Source organism: Podarcis pityusensis (genome assembly GCF_964106645.2).
Source record: "Podarcis pityusensis genome assembly, chromosome: 3".
Taxonomy (NCBI): Eukaryota; Metazoa; Chordata; class Lepidosauria; order Squamata; family Lacertidae; genus Podarcis; species Podarcis pityusensis.
In genome coordinates this window covers 98203243-98221520 of record NC_138026.1, presented here as the reverse complement: position 1 = coordinate 98221520, position 18278 = coordinate 98203243, and the positions used below count along the sequence as shown (strand labels likewise).

Below are 18278 nucleotides of genomic sequence, written 5' to 3'. Positions count from 1 at the left end.
CCTAAGTTGTTCAGGGCTTTGTAAATTACTACAAGGACCTTGAACCTGCTTTGGTAATATATGGGCAGCCAGCACACAGTTTTAACAATGGGGTCACATGCTCTGACGCCGCCATTGGCCACAGTCTGGCTGCCACATTCTGCACCAGCTGATGTATCCAAATCAGTCCCAAGGGCAGCCCCACAGAGAGCGCATGGCAGTAATCCAGCCTGTTGGGAACTTTCTATTATACATTATTATGAGACAGACAGAACAGCCACAGTTGGGCTTATCTGCCATGAAACGAACAAGTTTACAATTGTGTTTGAAGCTGGCCATAAGATGAAGTCTCATAAAGATGAAAATGGAGAACGCATCTCTTCCACATTCTAATTTCACCCTCTCTCCCCACAGCAGGTAATGAAATTATCTGCGAAGTTTCATGGTAATAAAAGGTTCTTATTTAATTAGCTCTATCTAGAGATGTGATATGCCTCTTGCCCTCCCCCCATCCCTCTTTATGTCAAGAGAGAGGCTGGTGTTTTCAAGGTTGACGTGTATTATATAAAAACAGCAGAAATGAACAAATCCAGACACTCTGGTGTCTTCGGCTGAAGCAGTTCTCTAAGAATGAGCCAGCCAAAGTTGAGCACACTGAAGATTTCAGATGTTGTATTGCAACTTCTAAGCATTGGTCAGGCTTTCTGGGGCTGATGGGATTTGGAGTCCAGAGACACCAGGAGAGCACAGTTCATCACCCCCAATGTAAATAATAAAGCAAATTTGCATCTATCTGTTGACTTCACATAATTGATTCCTCTCCAACTAGCTATGGCAAGAGCATGATGCTTCATTTTTTAAATTAAAATGGCCCTGGAAGTACAACTACTTCATTTTCTGCTCCTTTATTTCCTTTCCAAGTAACAGTTGAAGAAGGAAAAAAGATATTAACATGTTCATCTTCAGAAAATAAAAGGTCAGCTTCAATATCCCGAAACCATCTGGGATCCATGTTTTCAAGATCCAAGTGTTCTTGCCAAAGCACAGGGTATGTCAGCTTCTGGTGTCAGTTACCCTGCTTTGACTTTTCTTCTAGTTCAGCTGATACTGGAGTGGGGGGCAGCTGTTCAGGGCTAAACCATGAATAACTATTCCTGTTCAGCTTTTGGGAAGGGCTGGATTCAGGCATAGGTCCACAACAGAAACAATAAATCACCCAAGGCCCAGTGCAGTCAAATCTTTATTCAAGGAAACAAACCACAGCTCAGAGCTAATAGTCTCAGCAACACTTTCTAGGCGATCTTGCCCCAATGAAGCAGTTGCAAGCACTGAAGGTTCCCGCCTTCCCAGTGTCCACTAGGACTCCTCCTCTTCTGGGTCTTTTCCATGCAGTCTCAGGCTGTGTCTGCGCACAACCACCCTCCTTCCTCTCTGCGTTTCATTTCTCTGTGAGTTCTAGACCAGAGAGGAGAGGAGCTGGTCACAGCAGGAGGGAGAGACTCACTGGATTCTTCAGCAGCCTGCCTCATCTCTGTCTCCTGGCCCCTCTCCCCTCCAGCCTCAGGGTCTGAACTGCTCTCTGCCACAGCCTCTTCCCGCTCACTAAACCCTGTTGCCTCTCCAGCTTCCACCACCACATCCCAGTCTGCTCTCTCTTTTCCCTCTGACCATTCATCATTGTCCCACCCAGTGCTGAATTTATGTATAAGCTAAACAAGCTATAGCTTAGGGCCTCACTCTCTTGGGGGACCCGAAAAAAATTAAAGGGGAAAACCCGGATGTACATTTCCAAAATATAAGATAAAAAACGAATAAAATAAAACCTACCTAGAGCAGCACCAATGTTTCCCTTTTTAAGCTCAGCAGAGAGAAAGATGGGGACAAAACTGGAGTTAATTTTGGTCTGCCTGTTATTGGCTCTGACTATTGGGGGTCTCTCCACCTTCCACCCAACGGGCACTGGCCATTGCTGCCTCCTTAGAATACAGAAGGGAAATGAACCTCTATGCTCCCATTTCTACGATATGGGGCTGGGCTGGGCATGCACTCTCTCCTGTACAACCCCTTTTCTCCATTGAGAAATAGAACACCTCAGAATGGGAATCAAGGGAGCTTGCATTTCTTCATTCCAGGTAGTGTAGAGGTATTTGCCATAACCCCCAAATTGCAACTCTTCTGAGCATGCTCAAATATGACTCCAATACTGTTATGGTAAGTGTAGCGCTGATGACAACTGCAATTTATCTCCTTTTGCAGTCACTTTTAACATTGTACAGAGGGGTCTTATAGAAAATATGGAAATACACTTATACATTATATTTGTAGCTGGTGTGCCCAGAGCAAAAACAGAATACCTCATGCCATATTCCACGCACTGTGGTCAACTCATGTTTTCATACACTCTGAAGATTTTAAAAAGCGGAAGAAAACAGCTATAGGAAAAAGCCACCCTCTGACTGAGGCTTCCAGACTGTTTGACAGCTTGACCACTCTTTATGTGTTTGCAGAAAAGGGTGAGGAAATCAGCTGGCAGCTACAATATTGGGCAATATACAAATATTTAAATGTTGAATCCAGAATGAAAAAGAAGAACTTGTACCTTGCACCATTTGCTGGGACAACCATGGTGTTGAGTCAGTGTAATGTAATGGTTAAAGTGTTTGAATAGGTCTTGGGAGACCACAGCGTTCAACTCTCCATTCGGCCAAATAGCTCACTGGGTGAACTTTGGCCATACAGTCTCTTGATCCAATGTCTTTTATTGGAGGAAAGGTGGAGTGTAAACACAATAATCTACTCTATATTTTGAGAAGTTGTTTGTGTATCAGATGAGGGAGCAGATTTTCATCTATCTTTGAATGGAGTTGGATGTTGTTCTGAATCAAGGTGATGGAATGGACCTTTCAAAACTGCATTGATTTTAACCACAGATTTCAAAATTGCCCTGATGGCTTGGTTTCCTGGAATTTCGTCAGCAATGCCTGGTATAACGTTGCTAGTAAATACATAAGCAAGCAATCTGGATGTAATCCCCAATGACCCCATGCTTCCTATTGCTTATTATTTTTTTTAAAGATAACTGTTACACAGTTTACAAAAATAAAGAGAATTCTAAAAAGAAAGAAACAAAGGAACCCTCAGTTTGAGTCTTGGAATTGGCATTTGATAGTATTGTATGGCATTTTCACATGCTACATATATCTTGTTTTTGAAACCACATGAAGCCTAATTGAAAATGAGCTTCTTTATTGTTTGCAGCTTTACATTTAACTTCTGAATAAAACACAGATGATAAAAATAGATGAATGTGCTACCTAAACTCCTTAAATGCATATTTGCATAAACAGCAAGAAGCATGTGACTGTGTTCTTAAGTCAGCGTTGGTGCTAATTATTCCACCCTGGTCTCCTGACTTTGCTGTATGTACCTTTAACAAACACTCAAGTTTTGCATTAGGTTTGTCCTTCCTATCACATCAAAAAGGCTGAGCTAAAAGACCTAATGCTTTAAAAGATTTAACATTTCAACCACTTATTCTCCATGTATTCTTCTACCTTGCATTGGATGCTGCTATCATTCATTAAAGAAGAATCTCACCCTCTCTTCTTGAGTGTAATAACACCCAGAAGCATAGCTGTCAACGTTCCCCCTTTTTAAAGGGAAATTCCCTTATTCCGAACAGGATTCCTTGCAAGAAAAGGGAAAAGTTGACAGCTATGCCCAGAAGCCCCACTCCAAAATAGACACATTGGTCATTTCCATACAGTTTATGGAGCATTAATCCTGATATGTTTAGACAAACTCTGTAGGGCGGTTCAGCAGCACCTGATATTTATTAAGCATGCCTTTGGATTAGCTGACGGGGAGATTATATGATGTTCTGTGGCGGGGACATTATATGATGTTCTGAGAGCCAGTGTGGTGTAGTGTTTAAGAGCAGTGGACTCGTAATCTGGTGAACCGGGTTCGCTTCCCTGCTCCTCCACATGCAGCTGCTGGGTGAGCTTGGGCTAGTCACACTTATTTGAAGTCTCTCAGCCTTACTCACCTCATGGAGTGTTTGTTGTGGGGGAGGAAGGGAAAGGAGATTGTTAGCTGCTTTGAGACTCCTTAGGTAAAGGTAAAGGGACCCCTGACCATTCGGTCCAGTCGTGACCGACTCTGGGGTTGCGGCGCTCATCTCGCTTTATTGGCTGAGGAAGCTTCTGGGTCATGTGGCCAGCATGACTAAGCCACTTCTGGCGAACCAGAGCAGTGCACAGAAATGCTATTTACCTTCCCGCCGGAGTGGTACCTATTTATCTACTTGCACTTTGACGTGCTTTCAAACTACTAGGTTGGCAGGAGCAGGGACCGAGCAACGGGAGCTCACCCCATCGCAGGGATTCAAATCGCCGACCTTCTGATTGGCAAGACCTAGGCTCTGTGGTTTAACCCACAGCGCCACCCGGGTCCCTTTTGAGACTCCTTAGAGCAGTGATAAACTCTTCTTCTGTCCAGTAAGTGTTATCCCACACATTCCAGATGCAATGCCCCATTGCTTTCCTAATTTCAAAGTGTCTGAATTTTTTTTGGGGGGGGGAGCAAGTATGTCGTGCAAGTGTGCCAAAACAGCTTTAATTGTGCAACCTGATTTTGTCGGTGTTGTGACTGAATCTCACCCAATAATAACAACAGTGTAGAATCCTCCCTGCTCTGTTACAACCAGGACACCTATTTGCAGAGCTTTGAGGGCATGGCTCAAGGACAGATATAACTGGCTACAAAGGAACACAACAAATTTCTTAGACTTTATGTCTGTCAACATAGAAATATGCTTCCCCCTCTTTTGTTTCGTTTGGCACATCTATGCACTTAGAATTGCATTGCACCTACAGTAGGCCATCTATTCAGGGGTCTCTCAAAAAATGGGTGGCAGTAAAAGGGAAACAGGAAATTAAGCAGCATTGCCATTGACCTATTGTTGCTGTTTTGGTATTATGGTAACTCACGAGTGAGTGCTAATCCTTTTTTCTAGTCCATGAGGAGTGACAGTGATCAGAACAGGAGTTTCCCTGTCCCCTTCCTGAACCTGTTATTTTAGAACACTGATCATCTACAAACATGTTTGAGTAGACACACTCAGCAAAACCTTTAGCAGTGGTGTAAAAACGAAAGTGAATGCCCCTCCTGGTAGCTCACTCCATTTCTGATGTACAGTGGTACCCTGCTTCTCAAACGCCTTGGTACTCGAACAACTTGGAACCCAAACACTGCAAACCTGGAAGTAAGTGTTCCGGTTTGCAGACTTTTTTCGGAAGCTGAACGTGCTCCGTTTTGAGTGTTATGCTTAGGTCTGTCTGTTTTTGCTATTTATTTTGTGTTTTTGTTTTTGCGGGGGGTTTTTTGTGACTGTGTGGAACCCAGTTCAGCTACTGATTGATTGATTGATTGATTGACTGCAGTACATTGTTTATTGCTTTCATTTTAGGGATCAATGGTCTCGTTAGATAGTAAAATTCACATTAAATTGCTCTTTTAGGGGTTGTTTTTAAAAGTCTGGAATGGATTAATCCATTTTGCATTACTTTCTATGGGAAAGTGTGCCTTGGTTTTGGAACGCTTTGGTTTTGGAACGGACTTCCGGAACGGATTACGTTTGAGAACCAAGGTACCACTGTACTTAGATCTAGACTGGCTTGTAAACTCTGGCAAATGCTTTCCAACTTACTCCTTTGCAACCTCTAACCTCATTTCCACTGTGGTCTTTGCTATTTTTCCAATGCCATTCTGGTACTCAAGTCAACAAATTTGTGTTAGTTTCTGGCCAAAGTTCATTACATAATTCACATGACCAGAATCAGTACATCATATTCTCTCTTGCCATATTCTTGAGAGCCAGTGTGGTGTAGTGGTTAAGAGCGGTAGACTCGTAATCTGGGGGACCGGGTTCGATTCCCCGCTCCTCCACATGCAGCTGCTGGGTGACCTTGGGCTAGTCACACTTCTCTGAAGTCTCTCAGCCCCACTCACCTCACAGAGTGTTTGTTGTGAGGGAGGAAGGGAAAGGAGAATGTTAGCTGCTTTGAGACTCCTTAGGGTAGTGATAAAGCGGGATATCAAATCCAAACTCTTCTTCTACTCTTCTTCTCTGCCCACATGTTGGAGCTGGGGAATCCACAGAGCCTGCTAACAGATTACCCAAAAGACCAAGCACAAAGAGTCCTGAGAGGTATAAACTTTATTGATTTATATCCAATCAGCATGTTATGATATGATCACACCTGCTCATACAGCTGACATTCTTATAGCCAAAAGACAGATTCCCCCCCCCCCTTTTAAAAATACATATTTTCCTCCTAGCAGGAAGGAACTTTACAAACATTATTTATATTAGGAATTAAAAACAATGGCTTTTGTCAAGGACGTGCAGAACGGGGCTGGTCAGCACCGGATCTTGTAGTGCTTTAAACTTCATTCCCCCTACCCTCGTTTTGATTTTGATTTAAAAAATAACACTTTCATCATCAGCACAAAGAACACAAATCCAAACCCAAACAAAATCCAGAGGTGAAACAAAGAGGTAGACAGTAACCACAATGCACAGTTCTTTGGACTGAGCAATGTGCTTCGGCTCGCTCCTAAGAGTTCAATTTGTTTCTACTTTCCTATTACGGCCACTTTGCTTAAAACATTGACACCGCTTGACTAAGGGTTCAGACTAATGGCGCCTCCGTGCAAACAACCAGGGCTTCCACCAGGTTTGCGTAGGACTCAACCTCGGATGGTGTTTTTATAGCACGCCCTACCCAGCCACGTGCAAATCTGAGCTTCGGTGGCAACGCACAAAAAGGGTCGTGTCATTGCACAATCACGGCCATAGAGGCAACCCCCATTTGCGCTTGCAAATTAGTGTCTCTACAGTAGTTCTGCCAGCTTACAAAGCCACACCTTCTCCCTGTGGGGTTGCTTTTAACCTGAACCAGGCCTTAGTGTTACTAGAGCGCTGCATCACAGGACAGTAAGTCCGTGGCACCATGAAACCCTGTATTGCTTATTTTAAGCTAAACGTTCTTTAAAGTGGTTGCATACGTTTCAAACAAACAAACAAACAAACAAACAAACAAACAAACAAACAAATATACGTTATGGCAGCAGCCTCCTCCTTTCCCTTAAGCAACTCTGAAATGTTCATACCTTTCTATTGGTCGCTAGATCTCTGCAAACATTTATGCAGTTATTACCGTGACTGAGTTAAAATGGCAGGTGACAATCCAGTCCCTTCTTGCAGAAAAAGACGAGTTTCTATGCTATTCCTGAGAGCTATAAATAGAACTATTCCAGCTGGAAGCAGAATTAACAAACCATATATTTAGCTAACACACATACAAACTTGCAGCAAGAACAATTAACAGAGCCGATTCAATGTTTTATGGGAAACAAAATGAACCCGGCACATTATTTCCCTTTCTTGTCTATTAACAACTGTAACATAGAAAACAGAAACTCCAAACCCAATAATGCCATATATTTGGCTGCGAAGAGGAAAGCATTTTTGGTATCTGCGGAAGTATAAAAAAAGAAGAATGTTGATTGGTTATTTATTTTGATAAAGAAAAATCAACTCGAAGCACAAAATCCAAATGTGACCAGTCCTTTAACAGACTTACACCATGGTGCCTGTAATCATTCCAATCACATATGGCATAAAATAAAAGAAGAAAAACAGATACACAAAAGAGGGGATGAAAGACCAAACTAAAGAATATGGCATCCCAAACCCCATCATCTTCATCACCATCAAGGAGGAAATTCAATGCAAGGTTGTACTGGACATTTAAGAAGTATAACAATAAAATGCATAGACTTTCTCAAAGCCACCATATGCTTAAGGAATTTTCGCAGACAGGTATACAACAGGACAACCTACAAATTTTGTACAAGAGTAACAAAAGCAATTCACAACTAATTGTGATGACTTTGCAGTTTAATCTTCCAACTCCCTCCTTACAAAACCAAGCGTGTAACTCTGCAAAACGTGCTATTTCATACGTTCATTTTCATGTGGCTCCCCTCCCCCCGCCACCTGTCATCAGTATGGTAGCTTCAGCTGTAAGCTTCATTGTGTTTGTTTTTTGGGAGAAACAGAAATCCACAGCTAAAGGCCAAGTGTCAGTGCCATTCTTTCATACCAACCTGTATGCTGAGAAGTCCAGAAAGAAATTCATTAACTTTGGTCCCAAGTGCATGTAACATTTTGTCTAGAGGAAATTCTCAAAGCTTTAACTGCTGCCCCACACAGCTGTTTGGTATCCTTGTTTTTCTACGGACAGATGGGACGATGCACTGAACAGTTAAGAGGATGGAAAGCAGCTTTGGGGCACAGAACACCAAGTGCTGCAGTGTTAGGATATAATAAGGGGGTCCCCATTAAAATGAGAAGAAGCTGTGGAGTAGATGTTAGTAGGTTAGGCATGGTTTGCATAATTGTATTAGACTGGCCCAGTTCACAGACTCAGGCTCTATCTCTCAATGAGCCATCACTTAACATTACTTCGCAACGCAATGCTTTTCCATAAAAGCAGTTCGCACATTCAGTTGTGAGTCATACGCTGAACAAACCAAGTCGCAAAAACACACGTTTGCAGACCAGACCTGACATATTTTGGCTGGATTTGAAAGGAGTATGGTCTTGCTTCCTGAACACCACAAAACCTTTGGATCTTTAAAGTAAGGTTTACAATTGTAACTTAAGTTCTTGCTAAAAACAGCATAATGCGTAAACGTTAAGAAAGCTTGCAGAACAGTGACTATCAACTCAAAGAGTGGGGAGGAAGGGATCTGTGTGAATGGCACGCATCACTTTAAAGCGGTTAAGGCCGTGATGGTTTCTTGTTAATAAATGGTTAGCCTTCAAAACGCTTACTATCTTCTTCAGTTGATGTTTTACACTACCTAGTTAACATACCGATGCAAATTTGCAAGACTAAGAATAGGTTCAGCTGAATCTCCAACACCCACACCAAACCTGAGAAAGCATCGTAATTTTTATCCTTGTGTTTTCTGTTCCATAATGCTTAAATGGAACTGTCTCATGTAAAACCATTAGATTTGTTAAAACAATGTTCCGCTGGGCATATTATTCTACATAAACTATTCTGGATAGAAAATAAATATGCAGGCCATAGTAAAACAAGCTTTGTGAGTGGGCATTTGCCATCCACCATTCAGGCTTTGCCAAAGCAGCCCTCATTATCGTGGAATGCTCTCCCCAGGGAGGTTCGGCTGGTGCCTTCATTATACACCTTTTGGCGCCAGATGAAAGCGTTCCTCTTCAACCAGGCCTTTGGCCAACTAACATCTGATGCCCTTTTAAGTGTGCTGTGGGAGGGAGGGATTAAGTGTTTGTTTTTATCATGTACTTTGTGTTCTTAATGTTGTAATTCTACGGATGAAGGGCAGTACACAAATTTAATAAATAATAAAATAATTATTATTCAGAGTCAATTCTAACGTTACATCCTCCAGTCACGCTGCTGAAAAATGCACGTGTGTGTGTGTTAAGAGTGTCGCAATGTCTGAATTGCCAGGTGAGTTTTGCATGATGACCCCAATGCATCAAGATACGTCCCACGGCTGCTAATGCCTATATGATGGCATACAAGTATGGTAAGCTTCAGCATGGGATGAGCTGGCTCTACACTGTTTCCGGAGAGAAAGCAAGGGTGCCTATTGAAGTAGTTCAACACAAATTAGTGGTCCCTTTCCAATCTTCAGCTATTCTGATACCATTATATAAATGCACCTCTTTCATTGTACATAAGAGGAACATGAATTATAATGTGAGCTAGCTGCTGCAAAGAAGGAACTGTGAGGTGGTCATCTAGATGACTCAAACCAATGGATTCAAGTTACAAGAAAGGAGATTCCGACTAAACATGTCTGACGTTTTATTATGTTTTTATGTGTGTTGGAAGCCGCCCAGAGTGGCTGGGGCAACTCAGATGGGCAGGAGTTGAATAACAAAATTATAACTATTACTATTAATATTTTTATTATCATCAGGAAGAACAGTTTAACAGTGGAACGGACTCCCTTGGAAGTTGGTGGACTTCACTGGAGGTTTTTAAGCAGAGGCTGGCTGGCCATCAGTAGTGTGATCTAGTTGAAATTCCTGCATTGCAGGGGGTTGGAACTGATGACCCCCGGGGTCCCTTCCAACTCTACAATTTGGATACAGAGTTGTGAGATACTGTCTTATGTGGGATCAGGTGATGCAAAAGATGTTGAGGAAGTTCATTATATTCCAAGACGCAAGGAATCCCCTGTCTCCTCTTTGTAAGAAGCAGACAACCCAGGACAATGACAAAAGAGCCTGCTGGAACAGGCAGCATCCTCTTCTCAGAGTGGCCAACCAGATGCCTATGTTGAAGCCTCACTCACTATGAAATGCTGTATTAAATGGAAGGCTCAAGCCACCATTAACACAGGGTGTTTTCAACTGAACTACTGTACTCAAAAACAGACTGGACCAACCTACTGCATATATACAGCATTTCATGTATATACACACACTTTTAAAAAATGTTCTCTTAGCTTTCCATTCTTCTGTATCCCCCAAACGTACTCTGGATTTGGTTCTGCTGAATTCAATGCAGCTATAGCAGAACAGGAAGTCTGATGAAGCAGAACAATGCATACCTAGTTTTCACTGCCTACATTTAGATGCAAGCATGGGCATAGCCAAGAGGGGGCAGGGGGAGCAGCTGCCCCCCCATCAAGTAAAACAATAGATATACTTAACTGACCAATCACGTCGGTTCTGCCTCCCCTAACAAAAGTCCTGCCCCCCCCCAAATCCTGGCTACGCCCATGGATGCAAGTCTTCGTTTTCAGAATCATGCCCTTCCTAAAATAGGTCGCATGTCCAAATAAATTATACACTAAAAGAGCAGCTGCTGCTTTGCATCCCAGTTCAAGATGTTTGTCATTCAGGATTGAAGCTACATACATCATTACCAGAAATGAACTCCGTAACAAATGAAGCAAACTGCTTGCTATAACACAACAAGGCAAAGAGGATTAAAAACCAAAGAACTCTGGCCACTCCCACCCCCCAAAGGCTTCCTTCTGCAAGAAGTGCTTTACTTAAAATGGATTTTATTTCTATGTTTTATCTTTAAGTTTGCATGAAGTTCAAAAAGCAGGTCTGAACTGCAAACTGACTTTTTGCCCTGTATCTGCGGTGGTCTCATTCCAGTGAAATGTACCGGAGTTATCTTCTAGAATGAATGGTGGATGTTGCAATCATCCATGCTAAAATGCATTTCATTATTTAAAAACACTATCCGCCTGTATTCAGTAAGATGACATTTCATTCCCATAGCTAGGGGAAATTCATCTTTTCCCATTCCCCTTCTTCCCCACTCAAAGCAAAAGAAAAAAGGATGATGCTGTGGTTTTATATTTTTATTTTGTATACTACTCACCAAAATTGGTTCTCATGTGATTTTGGGCAGGGGAAAACCAGGAGAATATATACCTCAAACTTAGCACAGACAACTACTGTTGGCTTGGCTTGGCTCTTAGAAAAACTTACAGTCCATAAAAAGACAACATTCTGTCATTCAAGCTTCGTTTGCACGTCTGTATGTGGAAATTAGGAACTGTTTCCTAGGAATGGTTCTTTTTAAATATATCTTCATATAGTGATACAGACAGGATGCCAAACGTTCCAAGAGTGATAGGTAACAAATATCTTTCCTTCAAAACCATTATAAAACTGTAACAGTATAACCTGAAATCCTGCTTTAGTGCCAGTCTGCCTCTTAAATTAAAATTCCCTTTCTATGACAGTGACATTTTTCAGCAAGATGGCAGATTTCATAACGCTCTTCATGGTTCGGAGAATTTTTACATTAGTTCAGGATGGTAAAGCAAACGTTTTACCCAGTGACTAGATATACTGTTTCATGACCCTGCTAACTTCCTTTTATTTATTTTTCCTATAAGAAAAAGAATTGTGGTGCTTGGCATAAACCCTCACATGGATGTTCCAGGTACTGTTGCGTCAAATGGAAATAAAGGCCTCTATAAAGGTTAAAAACAACACCCACCCATATCATCTGGGCTAGACTGTGGCAACAGGTACACTTTAGGGATGGCAATCCACAGACCTTTCTGAACTGCTAACAGCTATCAAGAATCCAATCTGTCATGGACAGCATCTAAATTCCTTTCAAGCTATGCTCTTTTCTATCACTGTATTGCGTTTTCAAAATCGTTTTGCAAAAAAAGAAAGAAAGAAAGAAAAGATCCCAATTTAGAAAATGCATTGTAAAACCAAAATGGGAAGCGGGTTATGTGATGTGCCATATGTGAAGTACCTTTAAGAGAGGATGCTCTCAAGAGATTTGAAGACAAAAAACATGGGAAGAACAGATGGGTCAATGAGGTATGCACAATTTCTTCAATACTTCATGACACAGTTAATGCCTTTTGCAGAGCGCTTTTCCTTTTCTAGCTTTCCCATACAAGATCTCACTGAGATATTTTTTTTCAGAAGAAGAAGAAGAGAGAGAGGTATCTACTAAACAGGTAACATGGGGCAGTCACAATACCATAACCAGGTCTGCAGAGTACATTAAACAGATCCAGCATGATTAATTACAATACAACTTGAGCTTGTGCAGATGAGGGATCTCTACCACAAGACTTGCAGTACAGGCTACTGGAAAGAAAGTTGCTGAAGATTCCGAGTTTTTACTACAATGCTGAATACTACCTGCGGTGAAAGCAATCTTGCTGCAGATGTTCACCTGTGGTGGTTGTATAATTGTATCTCCTGTTCAAACTCCGAATTTGCTGACGTGGATGTGCGAGGAAGACACACCCTTTAAAAATATGGACAGTTCTTAAAATACATCATTAGGTTGCTGTGTTACTGATTCTCTCTCCTAGCGGAGTTTAAAATTCCCGAAGGGGGAGAAAGTCCATCCAGTAATGTTCCTTTATCCTGGTATATTCACATTTGAACATAACATGATGCACTCTGTAAAGTACCAAGTTCCTCTTGTTCTTAGGTCCCATTCATTCACCTTTTAAAATAGGCATTGATAAAAATACTGAAGAATGCAGTACCACATACCACCTGACAAAAACGCAAACAACTGTACGAGTATTAGCCACAAATTGCTAAGGGTCATCTCCCGGGAAACAATTTCTGTCTGTCCCTGCAAAGGGGGGAACGCTCCTGGAAGAGAAAGAACAGTCTGTTAGTTGCACATTCAAGCTGCCTTTTCAGAGTGTTGCCACATCATGGACAGAACAAGAACTCGGTGAAATGCAGATGTGGCACAGCACTGGCTCTCATTCATCAAGATGCGGATCACTCAACAAGCCAGACTTTAAAAATCCTTCTCATAACATAATTAAGTTTTGCTAGTGTGTTTTCTTCTTCTCTGCAGTAGGAGAAAAGGCAGAATTGGATCTACAGGATTTCGGATTTGTTTAGCTTCTTAGGCCCTCCTTAATTTTCCTGAATTGCAAGTGAAATTAAGGAAGCAACGGCTGTGCCATTTCTGCAATGAGACAGCATGAGAATGGCTTGGCAGATTTGTATACACATTAATATACTGGATGTGTGGCGTATGTCGTAATTAGAAACATGGAACTGTAGAGTTGGAAAGGATCCAAAGGGCAGGTTAAGCTATTTATTTGTAAAGGAACCTCCAACTACAGATGGTATCAGATTTCCCTAATGTGCATAGGGTGGGGAGCTGATTACTTGGATCTTCCTAGAGAAAAAGGGCTCAATCGGTTAGGCCAGGCTTCCTTAAACTTGGCCCTCCAGATGTTTTTGGCCTACAACTCCCATGATCCCTAGCTAGCAGAACCTGTGGCCAGGGATGATGGGAATTGTAGTCTCAAAACATCTGGAGGGCCAAGTCTGAGTAAGCCTGGGTTACGCTTTCAGAATGAGATTTGTAAACATTTGTTAAGAATTACCTCGGGCAGCATGGTAGCAGCATATAAAGTTAAAAAAAATGTGCATTTTAAAATGCTTCAATGCGCACTGGGGAATCTTCCTCCACTTCAGCATTACCACTGTTTACAAGTTATGCTTTCCCCTCTTCACATGTCAGAACATTCCCTCCAGCTCCTGTGGAAGGAGAATTTTCCAGTTGCCCTTCCCAAAGGCTCATGCCGCTCCGTATCTAGACTCGTATGCAATAGCATCACGAAGTGCAGCAAGACAGTAAGAGAATATGTAACGACAACTTTTGCATTACCCGCATGGCTGATCCCATGCCTGCAATCTTAACATTCATGCTGCAATAAAAGCCCTACTAAATTCAACGAGGCTTACTTCTCAGTAGACATGTAGAGGACTGGGCTGAAAGTGGCATGCTCAATACTTTTTTAAGAGAGTCATTTCTAAATATTTTATTTATTAACAGGCACATAACAAAGCCAACAATACCAAAAAAAAAAAAAGTTCCGCAAAATTCAGGTACGTTAGAAATGCAATGTCCAAGACCTGAGATGATAACTAGAGATGGGGTGGCTTGGGGAAAACCCAGGAAAATTGGGAGAAACCATAGGGCTTTCCCAATTTTTCCATTTTTTGTTGTTGGAGGGGGGAGGTAGAACAGGAAAACAAACCAACAGAAAGATTGGGAGAAAATGTCCACCTTCACATCTCTAATGATAGTGGGCAACTTAATCCTAGACTTCTAATTAGTTGACCATTAAGTGAAAACACGCTTGAAAGGAGATGAATATTTAAAATGCTTGCTTTTTATCTTAAGAAAGTGTTACCTGTTTTGTAAAAGTGTGACAAAAGATCCTCCTTTTCAATGAACCGTTGATACAACCAAATGGTGAGGGCTGCAGGCTCAACAGGTACATCTTTAATTGGAAAAATCCTGCATTTCAAAGACAGACAGAACAGTATACTAGACATATGAAATCATTTCCCATTTGTAAGGTGAATCAGGTGAACTCTGGAACAGGACCTGGCATATTCTCCACTATTTATTTATTTATCTATTCTATTCTATTCTCAGAAGAACTGTTTGCATAACCCATTACACTTTTTTAAAAAGCAACCAATTGTTGGACTCATCTCTTGCAACAATCTTTAGGGGCACACTTCAAATACCTTAGATTCAGGTAGGTAGCCACGTTGGTCTGACGCAGGCGAAATAAAAAATAAAATAAAAAATTGTCCAGTAGCACCTTAGAGACCAACTAGGTTTGTTTTAGGTATAAGCTTTCGTGTGCATGCACACTCCTTCAGATACACTTCTTTTCAAATACCTTAATTAGTCACATACAATCAATCCGAAGGCATGTCTAAGCAAAAGAAAAAAGAAAGAAAAAGTCCTCACGTGTTGGTGAAAGGCTATTAAAGAGGAGGCAAAACAGTTCTCCCTAGGAAGGAAGATGCAGTCAGTGTAGCCACTCTCCTACCACCTTGTCAACACACCTTTTTTCGGGGGGGGGGGGATGCAGACTCTGAAAGTTCTTATATTCAAACATTGGTTCCCTGTACCAAACCAGTCCAACTCATATTTCACAATGAGAAGCGTCCATCAAGCATATTTATCCTGGCACATTTCTTCTCCAACTTTCCTCTGCTCCTTTCTCAAGGCCAGTTCCCATTGCATCGTCAGCCTTTATCATTCTATTCATATGTAAATAAAACACGTCTGCATATATGCTGTGCCTTCTGTTCCTGAACTCATTCTAGTTCCCTGGATTCAGAATTTCAATCTAGTAAGCAAAGTACGGACAACTAGTATGGCCCTATATCCCCATGAGAGCATTTGGGGCGCAATTCTGCACCAAACAGGACTTTTCCTTAATGTCAGAATAGCATCATTTATGCCACAACAGCCAGGGTCAGTCCTCAAAGGAAGAGCCAGAGAAGAGCATCCTATTGTGCCATCACCATAGCACTTAACCCTATGCGCCAAATATTACAAAACACAAGATCAAATTGCACCCCCCTCAAGCCTTCATAATACATATCATAATAGGATGGCTAGCTAGAGGAACATTGTTTCACTGCCCCATGACAAAAAGTTAATTTACTGAATGGAAAATTTCACGCTCACTTCAACCACCAAATATTCATCTTACTCATTTCACCAATAAATTTCCATTCACATCATCACGGCCTCTCTTTTTCTCCAGGATCTTGCTATTACGTTTTAGCTTCAACAAGCCTGGAAGATATCGAAAGGTCAAGAAAGTAGCTGCTCTCCACTCTCATTAGCGAGCTCTTTAACGTAAGTGCCTTTTGGCTTCTCTTATGTAAGACTGCTGTGCACTGGCCTTCAAGTTAAAGGCATGAAATGACTAGTTGAGTTTAGTCTCCAAAAGAAAAAGTCTTTCATAATAGGATTCTGTTTGCCATCCCACCTTTCATTCGCCCTTCCTACACTGTTATGTTTTCATTACCTTCAGCAGATTTCTGAATGCTATTTAAACTCTAATTCACAACACTGAAAAGATTTGCAGGAACAGGCTGCAGCTGTGTGTGCAATGTTTTATACAATACACATTCTCAAGGGAGACCTGGGAGGTGACTGAATAGGATTATGAAGTGCCAGGTCTCAGCTCTGTTCAAATGTTCTCCCCCACCCAAGCATTTCCCCCACTGATCTGTCATCCTGGTCTCCTGGATTCACAACTGCATGAATACCAGTAGATTCCTGACTTGACCACTGGTCGTACCTCTCTCCCTTAATGCTTCAAGTAGAAGGTTCACCTTTTTAATGTTTAAAAACTGCTGCATGCCTTTCAATTGTCACCATATAAAGTACAAAACTGCTCCAGGAGTTACATGGGAGGGTAAAATGTTCCTTGATAGTATCACAGGCAACTGAAACTGTGCACAGCTGGCTTCTGCTGAAATTATGCAGAACATTTTCTACGGAGCTGAACTCTGGAACGGTAAGTGGACTGAAGAAAAAGGGGAACATACATTTCTAAAATAAATATAATAAACCCACTTGACTATTTTTGTATCGAATATAATAACCCTCCTTAAACCCTTCTCTCCTTCCGCTGTATACCAGCTTCAGCATGAAGATCTTGGCTTGTTCTAAAGCAGAGTTTTGCATTACACAAAAAGTGGGGGAATCTGGCTTAATGCAGGTCAGGATCTTCATGGTGAAGACAGAGTGTGATGGAAGGAGCAAAGGGGTAAGGGAGGAGCACTTGTTACTGGATTCATAAACCAGCCAGGAATGGTTGTCCAAACTGGACCCGAGAAAGAAAGAACAGAAGAAAACAGTAAATGCTGAGCCTTCTCTTCCAAATATATTTCTCCCAAGTTATTTCAGGTAACTCAACAGAGAAGCAACTTAGCAGCCAGACTTAGTGACAAGTCACTGTGGAAAGGTGGGCTCAACCCCCACTCTCTAGCCTGCACTCAGTGGTCTGTTAGTTGTAGGCTTTATGCATTAAAGCTAAATTTAATTGGCCCCCACTATTCAGTATTTTTCCCAAAGCCTCTATCAACTTGCTTTGTGTCATTATCAGAGGACAACTTTATGCTGTGTGTGGCAAATCCAGGGTAGATACATTGAAAGCGAGTCTTGTAGTAAACACTACTATTGTTTGCAGGGCAAATACATGTAAACGCATGGCGGACATATGGCAAGTGAACGCAAGACTAACCAGACTTCTTTGGCAAATGTGCATGACTGATGTCTGACGTCACACCTGATGAGCAGGTCTTGGTGATACACCTGTTCATCCATGATCAAAGCATGGATCCGCATGGTTTATTGCAGACTGACCTGGCATTCAGCATTCTTCATTACAGATGTCATGGGCAGACCCAGTAAATGTTTGCCACATTTGCAAGAGCCACATTGTATGATGTTATGTAAGATCGCCATGGATGGATGGATAGGGCCTCTATGTCTAATTATTAGCCAAGTGAGAAACAACTTCCTTGCTTTGGTTTTCAAAAGACACATTTGACCATAACTGAAGTACTGGCTTTAATTCAAGGAGTATGCTGTTATAGTCTGACTTTCTTATGCTTGTTGTTGTTTAGTTGTTTAGTCGTGTCTGACTCTTTGTGACCCCATGGACCAGAGCACGCCAGGCACTCCTGTCTTCCACTGCCTCCCACAGTTTGGTCAAACTCACGCTGGTAGCTTCGAGAACACTGTCCAACCATCTCATCCTCTGTTGTCCCCTTCTCCTTGTGCCCTCCATCTTTCCCAACATCAGGGTCTTTTCCAGGGAGTCTTCTCTTCTCATGAGGTGGCCAAAGTATTGGAGCCTCAGCTTCAGGA

General features: G+C 41.8%; 1 protein-coding gene across 2 annotated transcripts in view; it reads right to left on the bottom strand.

The window, feature by feature from the left end:
- Window positions 1-6181: 6181 nt before the first annotated feature.
- The window catches only part of LPGAT1 (lysophosphatidylglycerol acyltransferase 1), a 59750-nt gene continuing 47653 nt past the window's right edge, over window positions 6182-18278 (bottom strand). For both annotated transcript variants that reach the window (XM_081000605.1, XM_081000604.1), the window contains 2 exons: window positions 14779-14885; window positions 6182-13210 (listed from right to left, as the gene is read on the bottom strand). In XM_081000605.1, the coding sequence (XP_080856731.1) occupies window positions 13059-13210; window positions 14779-14885 (259 nt within the window). In that variant the 3' untranslated portion in view covers window positions 6182-13058. The remainder of the gene's footprint in view (window positions 13211-14778; window positions 14886-18278) is intronic.